General features: G+C 40.4%; 1 protein-coding gene across 7 annotated transcripts; it reads left to right on the plus strand.

Annotated features, from left to right (window-relative positions):
* The first annotated feature begins 1,564 nt into the window (after positions 1-1,564).
* Positions 1,565-24,225, plus strand: ZNF800 (zinc finger protein 800). 7 transcript variants are annotated; one of them, XM_053257033.1, is made up of 6 exons: positions 1,565-1,701; positions 2,615-2,724; positions 4,818-5,069; positions 6,799-6,894; positions 16,817-16,960; positions 19,123-24,225. In XM_053257033.1, exons 4-6 carry the CDS (start codon positions 6,804-6,806, stop codon positions 20,985-20,987), a joined length of 2,100 nt encoding a protein of 699 aa, XP_053113008.1. In that variant the 5' UTR covers positions 1,565-1,701; positions 2,615-2,724; positions 4,818-5,069; positions 6,799-6,803; the 3' UTR covers positions 20,988-24,225. The 7 variants fall into 7 exon arrangements, with proteins under 7 accessions (XP_053113008.1, XP_053113003.1, XP_053113007.1 ...); XM_053257032.1 differs by having other exon boundaries at positions 1,605-1,782; XM_053257028.1 differs by lacking the exon at positions 4,818-5,069.
* The last annotated feature ends 2,197 nt before the right edge of the window (positions 24,226-26,422 follow it).

The raw sequence follows: 26,422 nt of genomic DNA on the forward strand, positions 1-26,422 counted from the left end.
TGCATAATGACCAGTGGATTTGACACCTCCCTTCTTAATTATTTAGAACAGATGGGAGGTGGGGAAGTCCCTAACAGGTTAGAATGAGCTTTTAACAACACTGACTAATCTGGAAGCAAAGAAAATTGAGGGAAGGGCTAAGGGAAATATATTGAGATAAGATGCCATTATAGTAACTTCCTCTTATAAAGTCATTGAGAACAGAATCTCCATTGCTGGAGTAAAGGAGGGGAAGGAGGGACCTCATTAAAAAGAAGAAGTTTAAAGCTTTGGCTTGTCCTAAGAATCCTCTCGATTAAGAATTTGAGCAATCTCTTGAAGTTAGAGGACACCAAGGGGACAAAAGGCAGTAAAGCAAGGAGGAAATGAAAATTAAGAATGTGATCAGTTGGAACATTACTCCAGGATTCCTGATCAGCTCTTTAAAACAAAAGGGTATCATCTATTTCAGGGGTTCCCAACCTCTGGTACTCCAGATGTTGATGAAATATAACTCCCATCATCCCCAGCTCAAATTTATTTGGCCTGAACCCCTGAATCTTGTTCAAGGGACTGCAAAACCTCAGCCCTCCCACAGATGTGAAACTACAACTGCCATCATTCCTGGCTATTGGCCAGTGTGGCTAGGGATGATGGGGGTTGTAGGCCAACAACAGCTGGAGGACCAAAGTTGTGAAGTTCTGATCTAGTGATCCTCCTCACCCTTCCTAATCCCTCAACTGTGGATAATCATTTAAGAAATACACGATGTAGGCTGTTACCATGAAGTTGGTACTGGCTAACGTTCCAAAGTCCAAGAAACTGTTGACCACAACTAAACCTTCAAAAGACAGACCCCCTAAAAAAACAAACCCCTAATGCACTTCTTAATTTTAATAAAGAATTCAGAAGGCAGAGTGGCTTTTATGCCTATTAATATTTTACCAAAGAGGCAGCTCTGGAAGACCTATTCTGTGATCTACTAGAAGTCAAACAAGAATATATTAAAAGCTCTCCCTTTGGAAAGAAACGCTTATTAAAACTTGTTTGCTTTGATGAACTCGTTTTTGTTGGTAAACTTGAAAGTGCAGAGAAATCCCAGATTCCTAGACCCTTTTCCCTTCGATGAGCTTTTGCAACCAGAAAAGTGCAAAGATCCTCAATTCATCTTGGCTTGTGCCCTTCATCTTGGCCTATACTTTCATGAACTGCTTTTTGTAGCCACCTAAGTGCAGAGAAGTTTCAGATTTCACAAATCACAGCACCACACTTAGTTCACTGTGAGCTGCTTTTTGTGTCCAAAAGTGGGGCAAGTGATCTTAAATCCAGAAAACCCAACCCTTTGATAAACTGCTTCTTACAGCCCCCAACATGTAAGGAAAGCACAGGATAACGACTCCCCAATTTGCAATCTAGTCTACTGTCTGCAACTAACTAAAAGTTTAGAACACACTCTCTCTCCCCAGAACTACTATCTCTTCACTCCACTGCAGCAGTGCCCACACTACTTTTGCACCGGCTATATATAGTTCAGGTGCACGTGGCTACTGGACTCTCGCCCTCGCGAGACATCCGGGCTCCGATCCGATGCTGTTCCTCCTCCCCTCTGCACAAGCTGCGTCACTGCACGGCACGGCAGCGCGAGCTGGGGACGCAGGAACCGCGCTGCTGCTGGGTGGAAGGAGGGGAGGAGCAAGCAGTAGCCGGCCGGGAAGAGTCCGGGTGAGTCCCCGCTCAGCACCCCCGCCCGCCCCGTCGCGTCACGGCAGCGCGGGAAGGAGACACAGAACCGCGTTGCCGCTGGTGAGGGGAGGAGCGAGCCTCAACCTGCGGGGACTGGCGACCTGGAAGAGCGGACGGGTGTGCGCTGCAGCGCGGGACACCGACACTCGCCCACATAGGATTTCCGCCCCCCCCCCCCCCGCCACCCCCATCTAGCCTTAATTCCAGGTCGCCTGGGAGCAGGCGAGACCGAACTCCTGAAATCCTAACATGAGGGAACTTGTTTTGCAGCGCCCTGTGTGTCTTGTGTGTAGCCTCAAAACGCGTGAGGCTGCAAAGGAGGCGAGAGAGGCGTAGAAGTTAGCATTGCTGTGACGGATGCGTGTCACTTGAAAGGTCGCGTCGGGGTGTTTAGTGTCAAGTGGTGTAAAAACTGTTGAGATTAGAGGAGCCCGTAAGATCCTGTAAACTCGTAGGGTTCTTATGGGGTTTAGTGCCAACTAGTGCGATTCTGCTGAAGTTTTTGAACCGCCTTGTTATCCCCGGCCTTTTTCCTGTTTTGATTGAAGCAAACCATTGGGTACTGAAGGAGTGCTGACATGCGCTGAGAGCTCATACAGCTTTGCACATTCTTCCCAACAGCCCTTGTTGGAGAAGGATCTGACTGTTCATCTGCTGTTCACCCCCCCCCCCCCGTGTTCCCATCATTGGTTCATGTTGCACAGTGCATTATAACATCTGTTTCGTGTGTGTATATGTATGTATGTGTGTCATTTCCACATACGTGTGTAACAATTCTTGGTATATATTCAACATTCCTGTTGATTCTTGCATCAGTGATCGATAGAGATCTTTTCTAGCACCACAACATATTGTCTTATCTGAAAAGTGATTGGGAATTTCCTTATTTTAGCAGAAACAGCTGCTGGATGTAGAAGGAAAGTAGGTTGTTGATGCAGAAAATGCCTTTAAGGGACAAGTGTTGTCAGACTGACCATCATCATCATGGATGTTGTGAACCAGGTAATGATATGTGAATGTTGTTGCTTCCTTTTTGAGTTTTTTGTTGTTGCATTAAGAAGTTTTTGGAAACAGAACCAAGATTATGCAATAGTAATAAACTATCGTAAAACTTAATATTTGATATTTATTTATCATATTTATGCTGCCTGATATGTGAATTTCAAGCGGTGTACACCATGGCTGTCCAATATGGTTGGATATATGCAGTAGAACTGATTCATTTGGACTAAAATCTTGTGCTCACTTCCTTGGGAGTAAATCCTATTAAATGCAGTGGAGCTTCGAAGTAGACAAGTACAGAATCGGATTGCAACAAAAAAGAGGGGGGTATACTGCACAAAATGATTTAAAACGTGGTACAATATTTAGTACATTGGGTAGATGAACTGGATCTAATCAAATAAAACAGTGCCTCTGATTGGGTAGCAGAATTATTAAGTGTGTGTATAGTTGTCAGGAAAAAAAACTAGATGACAAGCTGTATCTTAAGACACATTTCCTCCTCTAGCAGAAAATGGGAACTCATCTAAGATGACTACTCATCTTAGATGACAGGCATGCATCATCTATAAACCAAGCATGCTTGTTCCTTCAGAACTATGTTTTTATTTCAGTGCATGTTGGGTAATAATCTGAGTCTATTATTTTAATAAAATTCATTTAATCTGAATACAAGATCAGCCCTGCTGGATCAGGACCAAGGCCTGTCTAGTCCAGCATCCTGTTTCACACAGTGGCCCACCAGATGCCTCTGAGAAGCCCACAGGAAAGAGCTAAGGGCATACCCTCTCTCTTGCTGTTGCTCCCCTGCAACTGGTACTTAGAGGCATTTTGCCTCTGAAGCTGGTGGTGGCCTATAGCCCTCAGACTCATAGCCATTGATAGACCTGTCCTCCATTAATTTGTCTAAGCCCCTTTTAAAGCCATCCAAGTGAGTGGCCATTACCATGTCCAGTGGCAGAGAACTCCATAGATTAATTACTTGTAGTGTGAAAAAGTACTTTCTTTTGTTGGTCCTGAATTTCTGGGCCATCAGTTTCATGGGATGACCCCTGGTTCTAGTGTTGTGAGAGAGGGAGAAAAACTTTTCTCTGTCCACTCTCTCTATTCCATGCACAATTTTATACACCTCTATAATGTTTCCCCATAGTTGCATCCCTTCTTGGCTAAATATCCCCAGATGCTGTAGCCTTCCCTCATAAGGAAGGTGCTCCAGGCGGCTGATAATCTTGGTCATCTTCTGGACCTTTTCCAGTTCTACAATGTTCTCATTAAGATACAGTGACCAGAACTGTATGCAGTAGTCCAAATGTGGCTGCACCATAGATTTGTATAAGGGCATTATAATATTAGCCTTTTTATAGTGATGTGCACAAAATGGATTTTGCATTGCGTTTCGAGCTCGAAACAAAACGCAAATGGCCGAAACATTTCATTGAAACAGCAGTCAAACTGGTTGTTTCTACTGAACAAACCTTGAAACACTTTGAGTATTTCGGCCATAAGGAACAAAGGGGAAACTCGAAACACACCTTTGTTCCCCATGGGTAGCTCCTAGGGTCACCAAAGTGGGTTGGGTGGTAATACATAATGGGTGCCACCACCCAACCCACAAAAGAAATGGGCAAGCAGGTGACTTTAAGCAGTTTTTTAATCTTTTCTCCAAACCCCCATAGGGTCCTTTCCCCAAAACCCTGTGGGGGGGTTGGGGGCAAGATTAAAAATGTGTTCAAAATCACCTGTATTCGGCCAATGCATGTTGCAAGCCTGCCTTGAAAAACACTGTAGAAGGACACAGTAAAAGGGAATCTGTCTCTCCTAACAGAGAAGACACTTTTCAATCAGGGTCCGAAAATGGCCAGAAAGAATAACTGACCACTGCTAGCCTCAGTGCCTGCACTGCAGTAATGTGATTGGCAAAAGTTGTTCTCTTGCCCACAATTTATTTGTTTATTTCTTATTTATTTGATTTCTATACTGCCCTTCCAAAAATGGCTCAGAGCGGTTCACATTAAAATAAAACTAAAATCAATTAACTGTTAAAATCAAGAACTGTAAAAACATTATTAAAACAGTTTTTAAAACCCTGTTAGGCCAGGCCAAACAGATAGGTTTGGAGGGCTCTCCTGAAGGGCCCTTCTGAACTTGGATTATGGATTTCTGCCGGGAATGCATTCCACAGCCCAGGAGGAGCTACAGAGAAGGCCCACCTCTGAGTCGCCACCAGACATGCTGGTGGAAACTGAAGACAGACCTCCTTAGATGATCTTAATGCGCAGTGGGGATCATGCAGAAAAAGGTGCTCTCTAAGATAACTTGGACCTAAGCCATTCAGGACTTTAAAGGTAATAACCAGCACTTTGTATCTTGCCGAGAAACATATTGGCAGCCAGTGCAACTGTTTCAAAACAGGCATAATATGGTCTCGCTGGGTTGCCCCAGAGACCAATCTGGCTGCCGCATTTTGAACTAACTAAAGTTTCCGAACTATGTACAAAGGCAGCCCCATGTAGAGCGCATTGTAGTAGTCAAGCCTGGAAGTTACCTACTGATGCACCACTGTTTTGAAGTCATCCTCTTCAAGGAATGGGCACAGCTATCGAATCAGCCAAAGCTGATAGGAAGCACTCCTAGCCATAGCCTCCACCTGAGATACCAAGGTGAGGCCTGGGTCCAGGAGTACACCCAAGCTGCATACCTGCTCCTTCCAGGGGAGTTCAACCACATCCAGTGCAGGAAGTTCTAACACATTCCACAAATTGGATTCAGCTTCAAATTGTTATCCCTCATCCAGCCCATTACTTTCTGTAGGTTGGTATTTAGGGAATGAATGCCATTTCTTGATGATGAAGATGAAAAGGAGAAGTAGATTTGGGTGTCATCAGCATAAGGATAACACCCAGCACCAAATCTCCTGATGGCCTCACCAAGCAGTTTCATGTAGATATTTAAAAGTATTGGTGACAGAATGGAGCCCTGAGGGACTCCATATAACAGCTCCTGTTTTGAGGAGCAACTGTCACAAAACTCCACCATCTGGAATCTATTTGAGAGATAGGAGCAGAGCCACTACAAAGCAGTGCCCCCTATCCCCAACTCCCCCAGGCAATCCAGAAGGATACCATGGTAGATGGTATTACACGCTTCTGAGAGATCCAAAAGAACCAGCAGAATCACACTCCCTCTGTTGATTCCCCGGTAAAAGTCATCCATCAGGAGTCAGTTATGTCTCCTTACTTCCTAGCATTGCAGCAGCTGCCGCAGCAGCACCCTTGGCAGCATGCCCATAAGCTCAACTACAGCAACTTCAGTCACACTTTTACTGAGTATAATTTGCAATGCGGATTGCAGAGCAGACTAAAGCAGTGAGTGAAGAAGAAGTTAGCCTCAGGGCCAGACATGGTGCTGCTCATAGCAATCACCAATAAATATTACACACACAGGTGTCCATGTCCATTCTCATCACAACACTATCTCACGAACAAAACAAACCACAATGCTATTTGGGGCACAGTTGCCCATGACAACTCCTGAACTTCAGAAGCCAGTGCTAGAAAACCCAATTTGCAAGGGAAGAACAGGCCTCCAAAATGGCCCTCGAAACATTGTAATTCAAAATGGGTTGTTTTGTTCTGTGCTTGAACCCTTGGCTGAAAGGATGTTTTGAGCTTGAAATGGCCCATTTCAAGATTGAAATCTTTTGCACATCCCTACATTTTATTTTGAATCTATTTCCTAATGATCTGGTGATTGCCCTATTAGAAATATTTTCAAAACAATGACATATGATTGAATACTTAAACATTTTTAAAAGATATATACATATTACAGGGACTTTGGTAGAGGTTGTTGGCACTCATTTTACTTAAAGCATGGATTATGCAAATGTCATCTTTTACCTGTCCAGATTCTGCTAACTGGAGTTTAAAGGTAGGAGTAGGTAAAATTAGGCTTATATTTAAAAATATGGACTGCAAGGTTTAGATCGTTTCCCCCCTACATGAACGTGTGGCTATACTGTGAGTTGTCTTATGCTGCTTGTTGTAATTTATTTATTTATTTATTTTTTGGCAGTGCATATGCTGGAGCCTGGGGATCCTCCTTTTTTGCAGCAGCCTCTTCAAACATCAAAATCTGGCATTCAACAAATTATTGAATGTTTTCGGTCAGGTATGAAGGTTCTTCTTTGAGAGATCTATATTTTTAATATTTAGGCTAGTTTCATGGTGACATCTGTATCTTAGACCAAGTTAAAATCCATAATTTTTCAGTATCTGACCAAGATCTGTCTACTTCACCATTCTGTTGCCATCAGTAGCCTGTCAGATGCCTTGGTCAGCAGTATGGGCCCTTAGCAGCATTTTGTCTCTTAATGTGGAGGTTCCCTGTAGAGATTACATCTAACTTTTGATAAAGCCAATTTGTCGGTTTCATTTGTAAAGTTTTGTATATGCTAGTGACTATTATCTCTTGCATTGAGTTCCCTAAGTGCAAGATAAATTGTGTGGAGGAGTACTTACTTCTGTTTGTTCTATATTAAGAACTCTGACACGTTTGCCTTTTAATCTTATAGGCATGAGTACTGGTTTATGGTAATGTTCTTTGGTGGTGTCTTCTGGAAATGTTATTGTTTGACTATTTGATATTTCACATTGGTTATTATAGTAGTTAAATATGTGAGTCAACATTAGCAACTAATGATGTAGAAGAGTGCAAGATGAGCAGTAAGAGAATACTAAACTTGTATTCTTAGCCGCCATCTTTTGAAATAATGTTTTTAGAACTTCAGATATATGTTGATGTGCTCTTAAAACTTTATATCCACTCCATCTTACCTTCCAGTTACTATATTTCTGCTGTACCATGGAACTATGCTTGTGATGAGGCATTGTTGCAAGACTTCTTGGCTCATTCTGCATCACACTCTATTATGGTTTGTGCTAACCATAATCTTGGAACACAAACCATGGTTTTATGCTTCTTAGCAATTGGACAATTCATAGTTTAGAGCTGCTTTTCTGCTTTCTTTTTCTATCCTTGTCTCTAGGAGTCCAGAGGACTCTGGGAGGAGCAGCAACAGCCATAACTATGATTTGTCTGTTCAGTTATAAAATATAAATGTAATTATGACATAAAGAACAATTATGTCAAGCCATGGTTTTTCAAACCTTGTTTTTTGATCCTGATTTGCTGGCCAGTCAGATGCCATGCTTTGTTGCTTCTGGCATTGTGCAAGACCACGGATAATCTTCATGAAGTGTGACTTGGGATGATGTCTCAACTGTATCTTGTAGAAAGGAAATATTCTTCAAAAATGGAACCAAAGGAGAAAAATCTTTCTCCTCCATTTCTCAATTATAATACATTTCTCGAATCATCCAGCAAAGCAATTGAATGAAAATCTTCTAAAGAGATTCATAAGTTCATTTATTGTGTGAGCTTTGTGTAACATATTTACATTCAGAAGAACATTCCAGTGGGATTGTATTGAGCATTAGATTTTCGTACTGTTATACAGTTCTTCTAGACTGGCTCATGCTTGAAGCATATTGATGGTTGTGACCTAATTTAAATCAATCTGCCTTGACTTGAAGCCCCTTCCAAAATGTTTTCACTGGTGAGTTTGAAATTCAGGAGCTTAGTCTTTCCCTCTGCCCAGCTGAAACAGGAGTCTGACAGAAAATAGGACACTTATATGGGAGTTCAGTTGTAATATTTTCTAAGGGTGCTTTATGTCAAAAGAAATTGGTTCTTTCAGTAGGTTTCAATGAGCATTAATGCATTCCTTTTATTTAAGATCAAATATTTGCTGTACATTCTCCGATCTTCAAAGGTGTAGTGTCTATGGCTAATGGCACTGTTTCCCAATGCATGGATTGGGAATAGGCCAAGATAGCCAGTTCTTTTGTGGAGGAATCACTGTATTTTGTTGTAAACGACCCAGAGACTTGTGTTTTGGGCGGTATACAAATATGTTAAATAAATAAATTAGCAATTTCAATTGTGAAGAGTGCACTATAAGGACGAATGGAGGAGGACTGGAACAATGACATAAGAGAGAGATGAGTCTTGAAGGACCCAGTCATTTTGTTGGATCCCCTTGCCCCCTTAGTTTGAAATCTATATATATTGAGGAAGACCATTCTCCTGCTTGCCATTGGTGACTGTAAATCCATGGCAGGTGAATGGTGCTGGTAGGTTGTTTTTGTTATGCCTTTGTAGGTAGCACCTAGAAGTGCCAACAATGTTTCTGCCACCCAGCTCGTTGCCAGTCACCAATCTTTTTTGCTCTTTAGAAAGTGCCATGAAATGACCCTACCTCATATTGTGAGGTCAATTTCCTCTGACATTCTGGGGGTGTGGGGCACGAGTGGGTGAGCAACTGGCAGAAGGCAGGGAGCACTATTGTTGCTTCCTGGTGGAACTAATGATGACACTGCCCTTAGAGGTCTGATGAAAAGTTTAAAAAAGAAAAGAGAGCCAACATCCCCAATGGAAAGCCCTCCAAAGCAAGCAAGCACTTGTATTTTTTCACAGGGTGGTTTACTTCTGTAGGCTTAGTTGGAAGGCTGTTTTAAGGACTGGAAAAATTCCAGGTTCCTGGTTTTCAGTATGTCTAAAAATTTGAAACCATCCATTCAGTATCAGATACAGCAGTACCTGAAACATGGCAGTACTTCAGACTTTCTCACAGCATGGATTCAAATGATCAATTTGTTCACTGTATGTTGGGAGGAGAGCTGGTCTTGTGGTAGCAAGCATGACTTGTCCCCTTGGCTAAGCAGGGCCCACCCTGATTGCATTTGAATGGGAGACTAGAAGTGTGAGCACTGTAAGGTATTTCCCTCAGGGTGGAGCCACTCTGGGAAGAGCAGACGTTTTCAACTTTGCTCCCTGGCTTCTCCTAGATAGGGCTGAGAGAGATTCCTGCCTGCAACCTTGGGGAAGCCGCTGCCAGTCTGTGAAGACAATACAGAGCTAGATAGACCAATGGTCTGACTCAGTATATGGCAGCTTCCTATGTTCTTAAGAAAACAGGTGTTCTGAAGACATCAAACATATAGTCAGTTCAGGGCTAGGTTTCTTGGTTCGAGCATAGTTCCAAAAGCAAACTTACTAGAAATGTTATATTGGAGCAGTTCAGATTTCTATCCTTTGGCCCATTTGTACAAATAATTGCTCATGCAAGCAGTCTACAGTTGGCTTCACACGTAGTGCCAAACCTCAGGTTCAGCTGAGCAACTGTATCCCCAGGAGCACAGGTTCAACAGAGCAGCCACAATCCAAGATTACCTGGTAGCCCTACTTCCATTTCTAACAAGGGTATACTGAGATTAGGCATGTCATATGAATCCACCAATCCTATGCTACTTGTGACAGAGAACCAGACACCTGTAATTTACTTAAAATCTAAGTTACAGGTGTCCAGTTCCATGCCACAAGTAGTGCAGCATATACCAAGATTGGGAAAATCATATAACTCCACCACCAATCTCAATATATTATTGCCAAGGTAGGGCTCCTGTGCATTCCCAGGGCTGTGGCTACTCTGCTGAACTTGAAGTTTGATACTTTGTGTGAAACCAGACTTAAGTTTATCTGAAGAGTGCATACTTATGTAAGCTTCAGAAATAGTTTCCATGAAACGGAAATGGACATTAGGAAATGACTCTTCTAGAAGCTGCCACTGGGATTTCAGCTTGTATTCTTGTGCAAAATTGCATTGCTCACATGAGTAAACTGTAAGTACTTGTTGGGCAAATGAGCTAGTGAACAGAGCATGTGAATGAAATATTTATTTGATTTCGTCTGATGATTTGATTTCTTGAGGATACTATCATAAAATGTTTGTATGGTGGAAAAAGCTGATTGTTCTTAAGTTGTGTGTGGAGGCTTTTGAATTACTATCGTCATCAATTGACGTGATGTTTGTCTCCTAGGTGAGTGCCATGTGAATTAATGAAATCCAGCATGGGGAATGAACTCTTAGAACTCTAAATTTTCAGGCAGTGGTCCTTCTAATTTTTTTCATCTTTGTGCGGAATGAGTTTTGTTCTGGGTGGCAGAATCAAGGCAGTGTGTGTGCACCTGCATTCAGAGCGGGGACTTCCTGATTCAACCTGAGCGGGATCTAAAATTAACTGAGCAGACATCCAAAAACTTGTGAGCCTGCGCACGCCTTAGAGGGAACAGTGTTTGCAGTCTTGCATAAATGATCAAATACCATCAGTGATATAGAAACTCTAGCTTTTTTCCCTGTGTGGGGAAGAAAAAAATTCCAGAAGACAAAATAGACAAAAACCACCTGATACAAAGGACATCAATTAATTGACAGCTTTTGTAGTCTACAGTTCTACTGTAGATACTCAGTTGGATCAGGAAATATAGGACCAATATAGATTGCAGTGTACAAGTTTTCCATATAATGGCATTTTTTATTCTGACACAATAACAGTTTCATGTTTGACAGCTGTGGAGAGGAAAGGATGTAGTTTCCCAGTCTCTAGCAACGTTATAACATAGGAGACTTGCTTGGTGGTGGTTGGGATTTAAATCAAAGGAACATGTACTTTTGGGCTGCATACTTGGACCTTTTGAATTTTTTGTAACGGTATCACAGGGTTTTGCCCGTATACTGTATTGCACTAGTGTTCCCAAATGCAGCATTTTGCTTTCCCCTATAGGAATGACTGGCATCTTGTTTCTTGACATGGGAGAGAGTAAAGAGATGCTCTTAGACACAATTGAGTTGTGAACTAAACCTGCCCTTGATGATGCCAGTATTTTAAGTGATGATCAGGTTTTGCTGCCTCCTCACTATATTTATTTTATTTTTATTTATTTAACATATTTTATATACTGCCCAAAACTTGTGTCTCTGGGCGGTTTACAGTCAAAGTAATTTAAAACATTAAAATCATTAACTTTAAAATTAAAACCATAAATCTTATTAAAAGCCTGGGTGAATAAATGTGTCTTCAGTGCCTTTTTAAACGTTGCCAGAGACGGGGAGTCTCTTATTTCAACAAAGAGTGCTTTCCAAAGTCCAGGGGTATCAACGGAGAAAGCCCCTTCCCAAGTAGCCGCCAAATGAGTTGGTGGCAACCGCAGATGAACCTCTCCAGATTATCTTAACAGGTAGTGGGGCTTATGGTGAAGAAGACATTCTCTTCTTCAGCCTGCTTGTTTTATCTGATTGAAAACCAAGCTAGCCTTCTCTTGGTTGTATTTATTGATCATGTTAGTGATCATGAGTACCCAGAATGTTGGGGGGCAATATGCTAAATCATTGTAAACCGCTTAGAGAGCTTGCAGCTATAGAGCGGTATATAAATGTAAGTGCTATTGCTATTGCTAATGTGACATACTATACTAGGTGAAGGCCCATTGGGTCTGACATGTGGGGAAGGACAAGCCCTGAAGTCTCCAACCTCATGCATCCCACCAACTAATTGAGAGCCAGCGTGGTGTAGTGGCTAGAGTGCTGGACTAGGACCAGGGAGACCCAAGTTCAAATCCCCATTCAGCCATGATACTAGCTGGGTGACTCTGGGCCAGTCACTTCTCTCACAGCCTAACCTATTCACAAGGTTGTTGTGATGAGAAACCTAAGTATGTAGTACACCACTCTGGGCTCCTTGGAGGAAGAGCAGGATATAAAATAAAGAACTCTCCAAACTAGCACAGAAAGGGCCCTTACCGTACCCTGTTTCTTTGCTACAGCAATGATTATGTGAATGGGGTGTGGGAATAGAAAATCCTCTCTTGTAGTCTCTTCCATCAAAATCATCAGCAGGTGTAGAAGATAGTATGGAGCCATATCCTCTTTTCAAAGGCTGATTTTTTTCAGTTTTGCTCAAACTAGCTAGCTTTATGCTTGGAGACATAAGTAAGGAAGGGTTCTTTGGCCAAACCTGAGGAAGGTTAGCTGTACAAAAGGGTTTCTATACAAAAAGTAGAAAAGTTGTTTTCACTTTCACTGCAGCTCCTTCTGCCATTCAGTGTCAAATCCACTGGCTTGTATGAGTGGATTTTGAGAACAGAAAAGGGCTGCCTTAGTTACCTTTGAAAGATTCAACTTTGAGAAGGGAGGTTATGTCAACATTTGAAATGTGATCTTTGGAGGGATTCTTTAAAGGAGTCTGCTCAGTGAATACTGTTCGTTGAAATGGCCACACCTAGGATGTCAGAGTAGATGGCTCATCATACTTTGCCCAATAAATGAAAATAGCTAACCATATCTAAATAATATCACTATTTTTTCTAAAAGGGGAAAACTGTTTATTGCAGTTAAAATTGGGCAGTGTTCAGTCTAAGTTAGCAGCGACTTATTCCCATTGAAATTAATGGGGCTTAAGTTAGTCATGGCTAACTCGCTCATTGATATTTAGAATGAGAGTAACTTGCATCAGTGCACCTGTTGTGTCTTAATGTACCGGATTTTTTTATTTTAGTTATGTCAAGTCTGCATGGGTGAAACAGGACTTTTAAGAATTCCTGCTGGAGTGTAGGCCACTTATACCTTGCCATGTGGTTGCCTTGTTTTTTATTTGGGTGGGCCACTGTGTGAAACAGGATGTTGGACCAGATGGGCCTTGGGCCTGATCCAGCAGGGCTGTTCTTATGTTTTTGTTTTTTGTTTTAATAGTTGGATGTTTCAGTCCCAGGTACAGAGCAGCTGAAGCTTTGCAATAAAAAAGGAGTGGTCAAAGCCTGATTGTTTCAGAGTCTCCAACAATGTGTTCTCTCACTTTTTTTCATCTGTGCTCAGAATGAGTTTTGTTCTGGGTGGCAGTATCAAGGCAGAGTGTGCGCACATGCACTCAGAATAGGATCTTCCTGTTTCATCCTGAGCAGGATATAAGATTAACTGAGTGGATATCAAAAAAAGTGTGCGTGTGTGCACGTCTGCATGCCTTAAAGGGAACTCTGGTCTCGATTCTTCATTCCTCTACAGAAAAAGTTTGTACGCTGTTTAATTGTATTGTATTTTTATTTACATAGAACAATAATTATTAGAAGAACAAGATAGTTACCTTTCTACATTGAGCTGAGTCAGATAGAAGTGACAAGGGATGATGTTCTAAACTGTCTGGAAAAACTGAAAGCTAACAAATCACCAGGGCCGGATGTCATCCATCCAAGAGTCCTCAAAGAACTCAAATGTGAAATTGCCGACCTCCTTGCTAAAATATTTAACTTATCCCTGAAATCGGGCTCTGTACAAGAGGACTGGAGAGTAGCTAATGTAACACTGATTTTCAAGAAGGGATCCAGAGGCGATCCGGGAAATTACAGGCCGGTTAGCCTAACGTCCGTTCCAGGCAGATTGATGGAAAGCATCCTCAAGGATAAAATTGTAAAGCAACTAGAAGAACAGGCCCTGCTGGAAGTGAGCCAGCATGGCTTCCGCAAAGGTAAATCTTGCCTCACCAACCTTTTGGACTTCTTTGAGAGTGTCAACGAGTGTGTGGATCAAGGTGATCCAGTTGACATAGTCTACTTGGACTTCCAAAAAGCTTTTGACAAAGTTCCTCATCAAAGACTCCTGAGGAAACTTAGCTGTCATGGGATAAAGGGACAAGTACATGTGTGGATTGCAAACTGGTTGAAAGACAGGAAACAGAGGGTAGGTATAAATGGAGAGTTTTCACAATGGAGGGAAGTAAGAAGTGAGGTCCCCCAAGGATCTGTACTGGGACCGGTGCTTTTTAATTTATTCATAAATGATCTAGAAGCAGGGGTAAGCAGCGATGTGGCCAAATTTGCAGATGATACCAAACTCTTCCGGATAGTGAAATCCAAAATGGATTGTGAGCAGCTCCAAAAGGATCTCTCCAAACTGGGTGCGTGGGCAGCATAATGGCAAATGCGGTTCAATGTTGGCAAGTGTAAAGTGATGCACATTGGGACGAAAAACCCCAACTTCAAGTATATGCTGATGGGATCCGAGCTGTCGGTGACTGACCAGGAGAGGGATCTTGGGGTTGTGGTGGACAGCTCGTTGAAAGTGTTGACTCAATGTGTGGCAGCTGTGAAAAAGGCAAATTCAATGCTAGGGATCATTAGAAAGGGGATTGAAAATAAAACGGCTAACATTATAATACCCTTATACAAAACTATGGTGCGACCACACTTGGAGTACTGCGTACAATTCTGGTCACCACATCTTTAAAAGGACATTGTTGAACTGGAGAAGGTACAGAAAAGGGCAACCAAGATGATCAGGGGCCTAGAGCACCTTTCTTATGAGGCAAGACTACAACACCTGGGGCTTTTTAGTTTAGAAAAAAGACGACTGCGGGGAGACATGATAGAGGTCTATAAAATCATGCATGGTGTGGAGAAAGAGAAATTCTTTTCCCTCTCACACAACACTAGAACCAGGGGTCACTCCATGAGATTGCCTGGAGGTCTAGGACCAACAAACGGAAGTACTTTTTGACACAACGCGTGATCCACTTGTGGAACTCTCTGCCACAGGATGTGGTGACAGCCAACAACCTGGATGGCTTTAAGAGGGGTTTGGATAACTTCATGGAGGAGAGGTCTATCAATGGCTACTAGTCGGAGGGCTACAGGCCACCTCCAGCCTCAAAGGCAGGATGCCTCTGAGTACTAGTTGCAGGGGAGTAACAGCAGGAGAGAGGGCATGCCCTCAACTCCTGTCTGTGGCTTCCAGCGGCATCTGGTGGGCCACTGTGCGAAACAGGATGCTGGACTAGATGGGCCTTGGGCCTGATCCAGCAGGGCTGTTCTTATGTTTCATATGTTATGAGTTTCTTCTTTAAAAACCAAAACAAAATCAGTCTTGAAAAGAAAGAAAGAAACCAGGTAGACACCAGCAACATCCGCTGGAGAGATGCTCTGCTGAGGTTGAATAGGGCCAGTTGCTCTTCCTCTGCAAAAGGGAGAGAATCATCATCTTTGAAACGCATCCCTCTGCCCTTTTAGTAGGCAGTGTGAGCTGTCTGACTGTAGAGTGAACAGTATTTATGGATCTCATGCTTATAAGGATTTGTATTTTTATTTGTTTAAAGCATTTATATATCACCAAGACACAAGTCTTGAGCCAGTTTACACAAAATCAAAGCACAAAATTAAAATGGGTGGAACAGTTAAACAATTCAAACATTTTAAAATAACTTAAAAGCTACTTAAACTAACCATCACATCTTGATGATTTGTGTTCCCTATGGCTGCAATAGTCTTTATCATCCCACTTGAAGACTATTCTTCAACTAGTCTTCAAACACAAACCAGTTTCCTCACCTTTTCTCACTCAAAAATTGCTTTTTTAGCAGACCTTTCCCTGAACTACCTTAGCCTCAACATACCTGTTGCTTCATTTCCTTCTACGCAAAACTCCATTCATGTATCAGTTATTGAACACACTTCTATCGCAGGCGTTGTCTTGGCTTCATGTTTCTTGATATGATTATATCATATTGTAGTATGGGCAGATGGAAAGCTGGATCACTTTAGGAGTGTCCTGTCTATAGCTGCTGTCAGAATATTTTTCTGAGTAGGAAACCTCATTTCCTACTCAGACTCTGGAGGTAAAACAAAACACTGCATACTGAAGATACATTCTGCTGCTTTCAGTTTGTGTTTTGGCTTGGTCCCCCCCCCCCCCCGTAGAATTGCCTCTACATACCAGGCATGGTTTGTAAGGTACTTTATAAGCTCAATTTGGACAAGGCTGGTCTAAAAGATAAATCCTATCATCTATGTTTAGTTCTTTAATGACTGTGTCTGCTTCTAAACTTCAATTTCAGTTGGTTAATGTGCTTTATAAGATCATGACATGTTTATGTCCCAAATCCAAAACTATTGATGTCAGTCTAGAATAGTAGTATCTTTTTTAACTTTGTATTTTAATGCAACAGTTTCTTTAAAAAAATTATTTTTGAAAGGAATAAAAATACTGAGGGCACGATCTAGCTAAAGTTAACTATTCAAGATCCATTGATGTAGCAGGATAGATATTAACTCTTTTCCCACTGATAATAGGACTTGGCTTCACCTGGATTGTGTCCTTAATGTGTTAGTGTGTTTAATGTTAACTATACCTTTTTTTTGTTTCTTTCAGGAACTAAACAACTTAAACATATTTTGCTGAAAGATGTGAACACCATTTTTGAATGTAAACTGTGCCGCAGTCTCTTCAGAGGACTACCAAATTTAATAACCCATAAAAAGTTCTATTGTCCTCCAAGTCTCCGAATGGATGACAGTAAGTTTTGTTCTCTCAAACCTCTATTCCAAATGTTTAAAGAAACAGAGACGCAGTTTTTGCAAGAAAATGTTAGAGCAGGGTTATCAAACTCAATTGGGTGGTTGGCTGGATTTGATTCTGATGTGCCTCTGGGGTGGGGGGCACATAGCCTTGTGCCCCCTTCTGTCATCTTCTTTCTCCCTTCCTTGCCCTGCCACTTAAATTAGATGAATGCACTACTTTTACACCAGAATATACTTGGGGAAAATTTAAAATTTTAGATAGTTTTTTGTGGTGGAGGAAGAATTTCTGAAAACATACCTTCTGGTGACCTACAGATAACAAACTTTGCATACATAATCCTGCCACTGAAATTAGCCAAATGCACTACTTTTTATACCAGAATATGCTCAGGGAAAATGTTTTTTAAAAGAAATATTTAAAAGTATTTTTAAAAGAAATCCTGCATATAACCATCATATTTAACTGTTGTTCCCAACAGGTTGCTCACTAGTTAGATCAGTAATTCCAAAGGAACATCATGCCCAAGAAAAGCAGATCTCTTTCCCTCACTTAGCCTTCACTCATCCTTCTTTCTGCCTCTTCCCCACTCTCATTCTCTTCCTGCTCCCATCCTCCTCCTTGCTAAAAGAAAAAGCATCCTGTGCTGTCCTCTGACTGTTTTCCTCCTCCTGCATCTTTCTCTCTCCTCTTGATCTACCAGTTAGACCAAGTAACCTTATTACCTTTAAGAAGTAATTAAGAAATAATATTTTCTGTGTATTGCAAATTATACTCTGTTTATGGTGTTATCTAAATTGTTTGTTCCATATATTTGATTTCTTAGGTTACCTGCAACGCTATATATAAAAGTATATTTAACTCTTGATTGCAATATTGATGTGTGGCAATGACTTTGTGTTATTGATATAGTATCATAACACTAATGTACATCATGCTTTACAGAGTAACAATAAAGAGACAGATCCCCATTCTGAGGAGCCTACAATCTAAATTTAGACAGTAGGTGAGATGATGGGGAAGGAAGAGAGAGACAAAGCAAACAGCATGAATATAATTAAATGCAGTTAAATATATTTAGACTTCATGTTATCCCACCTTTTAAAAAGAAGAATCCAGGGTGGCCTTGCTTGTTCGAATTGGTCCAAAAGGCCAATGGAAGAGTCTTGGCTTGTCTTCGTCTCCCAGGCCAGGTGTTGGCTGGCTAGTTGCTGATGCACTCGGCTCCAGGAGGAGAAGGATCAAGTGACCGTTAAGCAGGCTAATGAAGGAGACCTTGATGGTCTCTCCATCTTCTTCTAATTTTAATCATAGGAGGCCCCTCCTTTTAATCTTGTATAGTGACAAGTCCTGTTCTCATGGCAGGGGAATGGGGGTGGGGGGGACAAGTGCACAAGAAAGCAACTAACAATACATTAAGTGCTAATGGTCAGAAATCTGGGATGAAAAGAGATGTGACCAGTCACAGCTACATACTGAAAAGGGGATTTGTGTCTGTGTGGCAAAGATATTGGAGTGAGTGAAAGCTGCCTTCATGTGACTGTACTGAATTATGTGAGCAGCCTTGAGGGATCCTTCTGGATTCAAAGGAGATAGTAATGAACCAAATATTCCTTAAAAGCTATACAGTCATCTCTCGCCAACCGCGAGGGTTCTGTTCTAGGAAAACTTTACTGTTGGTGAATTTGCAGTTGGAGAGCAATAGAAATACACTGGAAATGGCGTTAGGGTACTCACGGTTGGGAAAAGATGGAAAAATACAGTTAAAAATAGAATAGAAAACACCCCCTGGGCCCTGGAAATTGCCAGAAAAAACCATCCCAAATTTCCTCCAAATCTCGCCAAACCACAGGTACTGAGGTCACGCTTGATGAGATCTGCCATGATTTCCCAGTTGGGGATACTTAAAATTGGGAAACCTGCGGTTGGCGAAGGATAACTGTATAGTTAGGGCTGGTAATCGTCTACACATATATGTAGAAATATAGCAATTGATGGAAAATTCTGAACAGTGTCCCTTCTAACAGGGATTCCCAGATGTTGTTGACTACAGCTCCCAGAATCCCCAGCTACAATGGCTTTTGCTTGGGGATTATGGGAACACTGATCCTGAGAATCAACAAGGCAAATGTGTAATTTTAAACTTTGTTTATATTTAGACTCTCCTGATGTAAATGATAAACAAAGTCAAGCCATAAGTGATCTGCTGGAAGCCATGTATCCAAGAGTGGACAAACAAGATTATATAATCCGGCTGGAGCCTATAGAAGCAAATCGGAATGCTGTGTTTCAGTATGTTTCAAAGGCTGATAGCCCAGTTGAGAACATTGAGGTGAATGTCACTCCTGATGAAGCTCCTGTAGAAATGCCAGAACCTAGCACAGAACCAACTAAGGCAGTTGCAATTCCTTCAGAAGCAGAAACTGTGGATACTCCTTCTCCCCCGCCGCCACCGCCGCCACCTCCTCCTCCTGCTAATAAAGTAATCGTGACTCCAGAAGAACCAGCCCCATCCTCAAAACCTGAGTTGGAATGTGATGATAATTCTGATTCCAGTCATCACTTAATGTGTTGTCTGTGTAAAAAACAATTTCATTCCAGACGCAGTGTACGCAGACATATTAGAAAAGTGCACAAAAAGAAGATGGAAGAACTAAAGAAATTTATTGAACTTAAGAAAAAGCCAAATCAGGCTCCTGGAAGGATGCGCAATAGGAATATTCTCTTAACATTGGGTAGAAGCTGTCCTGTATGTTGTAAATCCTTTGCTACAAAAGCCAATGTAAGGAGGCATTTTGATGAAGTTCATAGGGGACTGAGAAGGGATTCCATTACTCCCGATATAGCTACAAAACCTGGGCAGCCTTTGTCCTTGGATACAACTTCTAAAAAATCTCTTAAGGCCCAAAAACAAAAATCTTCAAAGGCTGAATACAACTTAACGACATGTAAATGCCTTTTGTGCAAGAGAAAATATAGCTCCCAAGTCATGCTCAAAAGGCATATGCAAATTGTCCACAAAATAACTCTTTCTACAAAAAATCCTAAAAGAGAGAGAAAGTCCAACAATACTATTAACACAGAAGTGAAAGTTAAAACTGAACCAACAGAATCTGCAGAATCGGTGCCTTCCATAATCAATTCTCCACCAAATGAAGTGAAGGGAACAAATAATTCTAATGAAAGAAAGAACTCACTAGCTGCTGAAAGGAAGAACACTGGATCTGCTGAAAGGAAGACTGTATCGTCCACTGAAAAAAAGACTGAAAGAAAAGGTGCGGCATCCACTGAGAGAAAAAGCACAGCATCCAGTGAAAGAAAGAGCGTGGCATCAAGTGAAAGAAAAAGCACCCCATCTGCTCAGAAAAATAAAGTTAAACAAAGCTCTGAAAATTCCAAGTCCAGTAATCAGTCTGTTGCAGGTGGTCCAAAAAAACCCAGGAAACCCAGACTTTCAGCTGGCTTTGATTTCAAGAAGCTTTACTGTAAACTATGTAAACGCCAGTTTACTTCTAAGCAGAACTTAACAAAGCACATTGAATTGCACACAGATGGAAGTAACATATATGTTAAATTCTATAGATGTCCTCTCTGCACTTATGAAACACGCCGAAAGCGTGATGTGATAAGACATATAACCGTAGTACATAAAAAGTCTTCACGTTACCTTGGTAAAATAACTGCAAGCTTAGAAATCAGAGCAATAAAAAAGCCCATTGACTGTGTTCTAAACAAGGTGACAAAAAGAGGCCCTCGGAGGGATGAAGGAAAACAAAATGGTTCCAAACAGGATGTCACCTCTAACTCTCCAAGTAAAAAGTATGAAGGAACTGAAGTTGGAATTGAAGTAAAAGTCACAAAAAATTTTTCTCTGCACAGATGCAATAAATGTGGAAAGGCATTTGCCAAAAAAACTTTCCTAGAACATCATAAGAAGACTCATAAGGCAAATGTGTCACATTCACCTGAAGAAAACACCACAACCAAAGGCAGAAGTACAAGGTCTAAAGCTCTTGTTTGGTGAAGAACAGCTAGTGCCTTCTTAAATGTTTGCCTAAAATTGCCATTGATACTCCTAACTCAGCATGCTTTTCTTCATAGATCAGATGTTGTAGGAAATACAAGAATATTGTATTTAATCTTTTCAGCCAAAATTGTTGCTCTAAATTGAAACAAAGAGTACATTTCTGAAGCTGTTATTCAGGACACTAAAGCCTAGCACAGTTTGATTTGTACAGGGATGGTTCTTCAAGGTTCAATTCTGTATTGAATTATATTGGCATAATGTTCAGCAGTAGGTACCATAGTCCAAAGGTTTTTTAAAAAATTAACTTTGCACTTAATTGGTATTGGCCAGGCCATAGGAAAGCCTTCATGGTTCGGTATAACCTGCAGATGCTGTGTTGCCTAACTCTAGTTTAGTGTATTTTTGATATAGAATTTTCACAGAAGTGCTAAGAAATTTTTGACTATTATAAATTGACGAGTTAATAGTAGTAATTCATTGCAAAACGTTTGCATTAAAATGCTTTTTCTCTGTCATCACAAGATGCCATTCTCTTAAATTCCTGCTTTATCTGTACAAGGTTTATTAGTATTTGGTTCTTTATATTTGTAATTTTAACCATGATGTTTTCACAGGCCCTGTTTAAAGGGGGGGGGGAGTTTCAGATATTCTACAGTTCCACTTTATGCAATAGAAATATATATTTAGGAAATGGAGAAAATCAGTCCTAAATTAACTTGTTATATTTTTGATCTGAAATATTTTTTGGCATCCAGCAGTCAAGGAGAGAGCAGTTTTTTAAAAACTACTGCTTGAGGAATCTCTTGTATCTAATCATTTAACAGATGTTTGTTAAGAGCACATATCTGTGGATACTTCAATTCCAAAGTTTCAGTTACCTGAAGCTAGCTCCCCAGAGTTAAACCACTCTTGGATTCTGATTTTAACATGAAAGGATTATATGTAGACAAGCTTCAAGCTGTTTTGAAGCCATCCTCGGATTTTGTATTTTAATTTTTGCAAAAACAATAAACACATGGGTTATTACCAAATCTGCCATCAGCTTATCGGGGGTGGGGGGGAGGTTATTTGATTCTTGTATGATAAGCTGTCAATGCTGCCCCTTTTAAATCCCCTTTTTAGTTGACTAAAGGCTATATTGGCATATGGATTTTTACTTAACATCAAATGATGTGTGGTAAAACTTGGAAGTGGAACCACTACTGTCTTGAATAGTACTATGAGAAGATGAAAATATAAATATTTTTATAAGCTATTTTCTTACTAAATGTATTGACTGTTTGTAATGGCAATGCCTTGTCCAACAATGGTCCAATTCAAATGCTACACTAGAACGTAACTGCATGACAACCAGGAGCCTTGAGTTCATATGCTCTTGCCTTCTTGCCAGCCTTTGCGCACAAGGAGAGTAAGTCATCTGCTCTCCTGGATTTGTCATGTTGTCAACACTTGGTTATTTTATCCATGTTTATGAGCAAGCCAGAATGTGAATCTCCAGTCCTGGCTTGTTGTAAACTCTGGTTAGAACTGACAGCAAGTCCCAGCTCATTCTAAACCACTAGTGGAAATTAAAACAAAACTTTTCCCCTCTGTGTGGTGAGGAGAGAGCAGGTAAGCCCAAGGCACATGCTCATGTTTAAACCATGTCACCATCTGAACTGAGTCATTGTCAACAGAAATGAAACTGTATTAAGCAATTACCCTTAGATGTAAAAACCAGCTGTCCTAGTTCATGAAGTTCGATAGTGCTGATAATAGGAAATGAATATTTTAAAAGGGAAACTTAGAAACACTTTTGAAAGGCCTATTTTTAAAACGGTTATCAACTGGAGCATATGTTCCATAGATGTGGTTCCCTACTTAATGCTCATTTTGCTGAACAGATTTTATGTTCGTTGTGATATACTACTAAGCAAAAACTTGCTGTGTGATGTACTTTTAAAAATATTTTTTTATAAATGAATGTATATGAGCAAAAAGTGTGTTAGTGTCATTTGTAATCATTCTAGCATTTGCTCGAATTTCAGTTCGTTGGGTGGCATCCAGACCTAACTCGGATAAATCTTCCTTCCTGAGTGTCTGGGGCGGGGTGGTGGTGAGTGCTCCCAATGGTCCCACGGCACAGAGTGGGATGCACTGCAGTAGGAAGGGCGACTCCTCAAACGGGACTGAGACCTCTTCATTCTGCTTATGGAAGTAGTTTGCATCCACTTTCCATGAATTTCTTGTTAGTCTTGGAGCCACCAGCACTGCATCCCACTCTGTTGCTGAGAGTCCCTCAACCCTCAGGAAACCTGAGTGAGAGGCTGGGAGGAGGAATGGGCGGAAATGCCTTGCATGAGTGCAGCACTTGTGTAAGCTGGGGATGCTACCCATAAGTGATTGATGGTTGGGAGTATTAAGCTTGACTGTACTGAACTTGCTGCAAAGATCCATAGTAATTTTTGCATACTTAGCATATTGGACAGTCTTTCATATGGAAGTTTACAAGCTACCCACATTCCCCTCTTTTAATTGTGTTTAATGTTTTTGTACACAAGCACTTTAATAGTTGCAGTTTAAATTTCTTTCAGTGATTATTTTGACAAGATAGTACACTAATATTCATGTGAAGATAGTATTTGGGATTTAGACAACTCATATGCAACCATTTTATTTGTAGTTCCTTAAATATTGTTTAAAAGGAAGATAGTGCAAGGATATATATATTGCCCTCAAGATGTTGAATGACCACTGTAGGTAGCACTTGACTTTCACTGTAAAGTTTGTAAAAGGCTTGCTTATTCTTATCTATTTTATAATCAATTATATAGCAAAACAGTAGTGTACCTACCATTATGACTTTTTGGCAGGTTTCTGCGCATTTTTTTAAAAATTTTTAGAAAATGTTTAGTGATTTGTGTCAAATTGCCACAATTTAAAAGGTACAGTACATCTGAAGAAATGCCGTTTTTTAATATTGGTTGACTCCCTTCCTTAGGGAAATGCCTAAGGAATGCTTGTCCATATATACTTTTTGTATAAAATATATCTAAAAATGTTGATCATAAATAAAAATATTCTTCTATGGATAGATAATTGTTGGGCCTTTTAGTGCTTTGCACTAAAATAAAAACCTGTGAATGGGAAATAGACTGTGTTACTGAAAATGTTATATGTTGAATGTACATGCTTCTTGGATAAATGTACTTTATTTGGAAATAAAGCAGACTGGAAGTTATTTCAGCTAAATGCATTTAAATGTATGTTTGAATTGAATTTTCCTTAATTGTATGTATACATATAACTGTGAGAAGGATATGTGAGAAAGACTATCAAATGATTGTCTTGCATTTTGAGTTCAGGATCACATATTCAGACACGCTCCATTCATTCATTCCTGAGGAAAATCCCTTCCAACAGTCAGCCCTCCTATAAGATGTGACTATTTAAGTCGACAAAACAACTTCTAAGCACAGAGTGGCTAGGAACCACAACATATAGTGAATTTATATTAAGGCTACAATCTCTCTCTCTCTCTCAGTCTCAGTTAAAAAAGCCTTTTTAATCGAGAAGGCATCCTGATTATTTATTTATTTAAAATATTTCTATACTGCCCAAAATGTGCCTCTCTGGGCAGTTAACAATTAAAAACATTCTAAACCTAGTATTAAAATTATTTAAAATTATTATTATTTGATTAATCAGGCAACTGTTTTAAAAAATGGTTTGATATTAACATTGTGCACATTGAATAATGTTTTATGCACAAAATGGGGGAGGGGTGATTTTTGCTTATTTCCCCCCTGGCCTTTCACAAGAGGTAATGCCTATTTTAAAGTAGGACCACTGCAACAATTTACATAGATATAGATAGATTTGTGGATAAAAATAACCATGTACACTGCTCATCGCTCCTCACAGGAAAAGTGGGGTATAAATGTAAAAAATATTAACAACTAATATACCTGTGAAATTGTAGAAATGTGTTTCTTAACTCCTAGTGGCTTTAGGATAAAATGATAAAGGACTGCCAGAAACTCATAGCCCCACAAAATAGAGACATAACTTTCAAAGGGTAGAAAATGTTTGAGATTTTTATTTCTGAATCTTTTTTTGTACAGTAGTAATCTTAACACTTTGAGTAATTTTTTTTAAAATGGAAAAATGTCTGAACAGGATCATGAGGTGTCTTAAATAAACATTTTGAAAAACCTATAAAGTTCCAATTCTGTTGACTAACTTATAAGTATAATAAGTAGTCCTTAATACAACAAATCTTAAAATTTTAAATTAAAAAAACACCATAAATTCTATATGAAAGCTTCCCAGCTGTCATATTCCCAAGGCCAACTTTCTCCTTCCCCTTTGTCAAATTTCAGTTCTAATGTAAGGTTCCAAATAATAGCTCATGTTGGGGGAATTGTAGTGCTTCTGGAAAATAGCCTACAGAGGAAGGTATTTCAGAATTCTGGGGCAGACACTAGGAACACCTCTCTATGTGTCTTCCTCTTATAAATGTGATGCAGAGATAAAACAGAAGTGTCCAACAGAAGTGTCCTCACAGAGGAAGTTGGAAATTGACACAATGTACAGAAAGAGTTGGTCTTTAGTATGTAGAGCCTTCAGCTTTACAGAAAAGCCAGATAAAGGTAAAATGTGCTGTCAAGTCGATTTAGACTCCTAGCACCCAACAGCCCTGTGGTTTTCTTTGGTAGGAGGGGTTTACCATTGCCTCCTCCCGCGCAGTATGAGATGATGCCTTTCAGCACCTTTCTATATCGTTGCTGCCCGCTATAGTACCAGTGGGGATTCGAACCAGCAACCTTCTGCTTGTTAGTCAAGCATTTCCCCGCTGTGCCACTTAAGGTGTCTATAGAAAAGCTACTGAAGCAATATTGCTGTCAACCCTCACCCATCCCAAATTGGGCTACAGTGGTCTGCACCATCAGAAATGTTGATTGTCTTCAAAGGTAAAACTAGGAAGAATTACAACAGTCTAGCTTCAGTTTGAAGGTAAAAGTGAGTTGTTGGGTCTGAATCGGAAAGGCACACATTGGACACTTACAGCAAAGTGAAGTTGGTGCAAATTTTATAGTTTAGTGTATAGCTGTGAACTGAGAAGCACCATAGACTACCAGTCTATGATGTGAGAGGCTTGTCTGTCTGTTTTATTGCAAAGTGTGCTAACCATGTTTATTTCAGTATTGGTTGCTTCATGAATAGTAAATACACTTAAGAGATTTCTGTAGCATGAGGCCAAGGCCAATGGTAATCAAGACTGCGTTGCTCAGTAAATCCTTTCCTTCATTTTTCACTCTATCCATTGGTTAGCTCTCCAAGCAGGTCTGTTTCAAGCAAAGAGTAAGCACTGCTTATTGTAATGTTGTCTCCATTTGGAAGGCTACAGTCGATTAGTTCTGTACCAACACACCTTTTGCTGTACCACATTG

The sequence above is a fragment of the Hemicordylus capensis genome, chromosome 5 (genome assembly GCF_027244095.1).
Source record: "Hemicordylus capensis ecotype Gifberg chromosome 5, rHemCap1.1.pri, whole genome shotgun sequence".
In the NCBI taxonomy this organism is placed as follows: Eukaryota; Metazoa; Chordata; class Lepidosauria; order Squamata; family Cordylidae; genus Hemicordylus; species Hemicordylus capensis.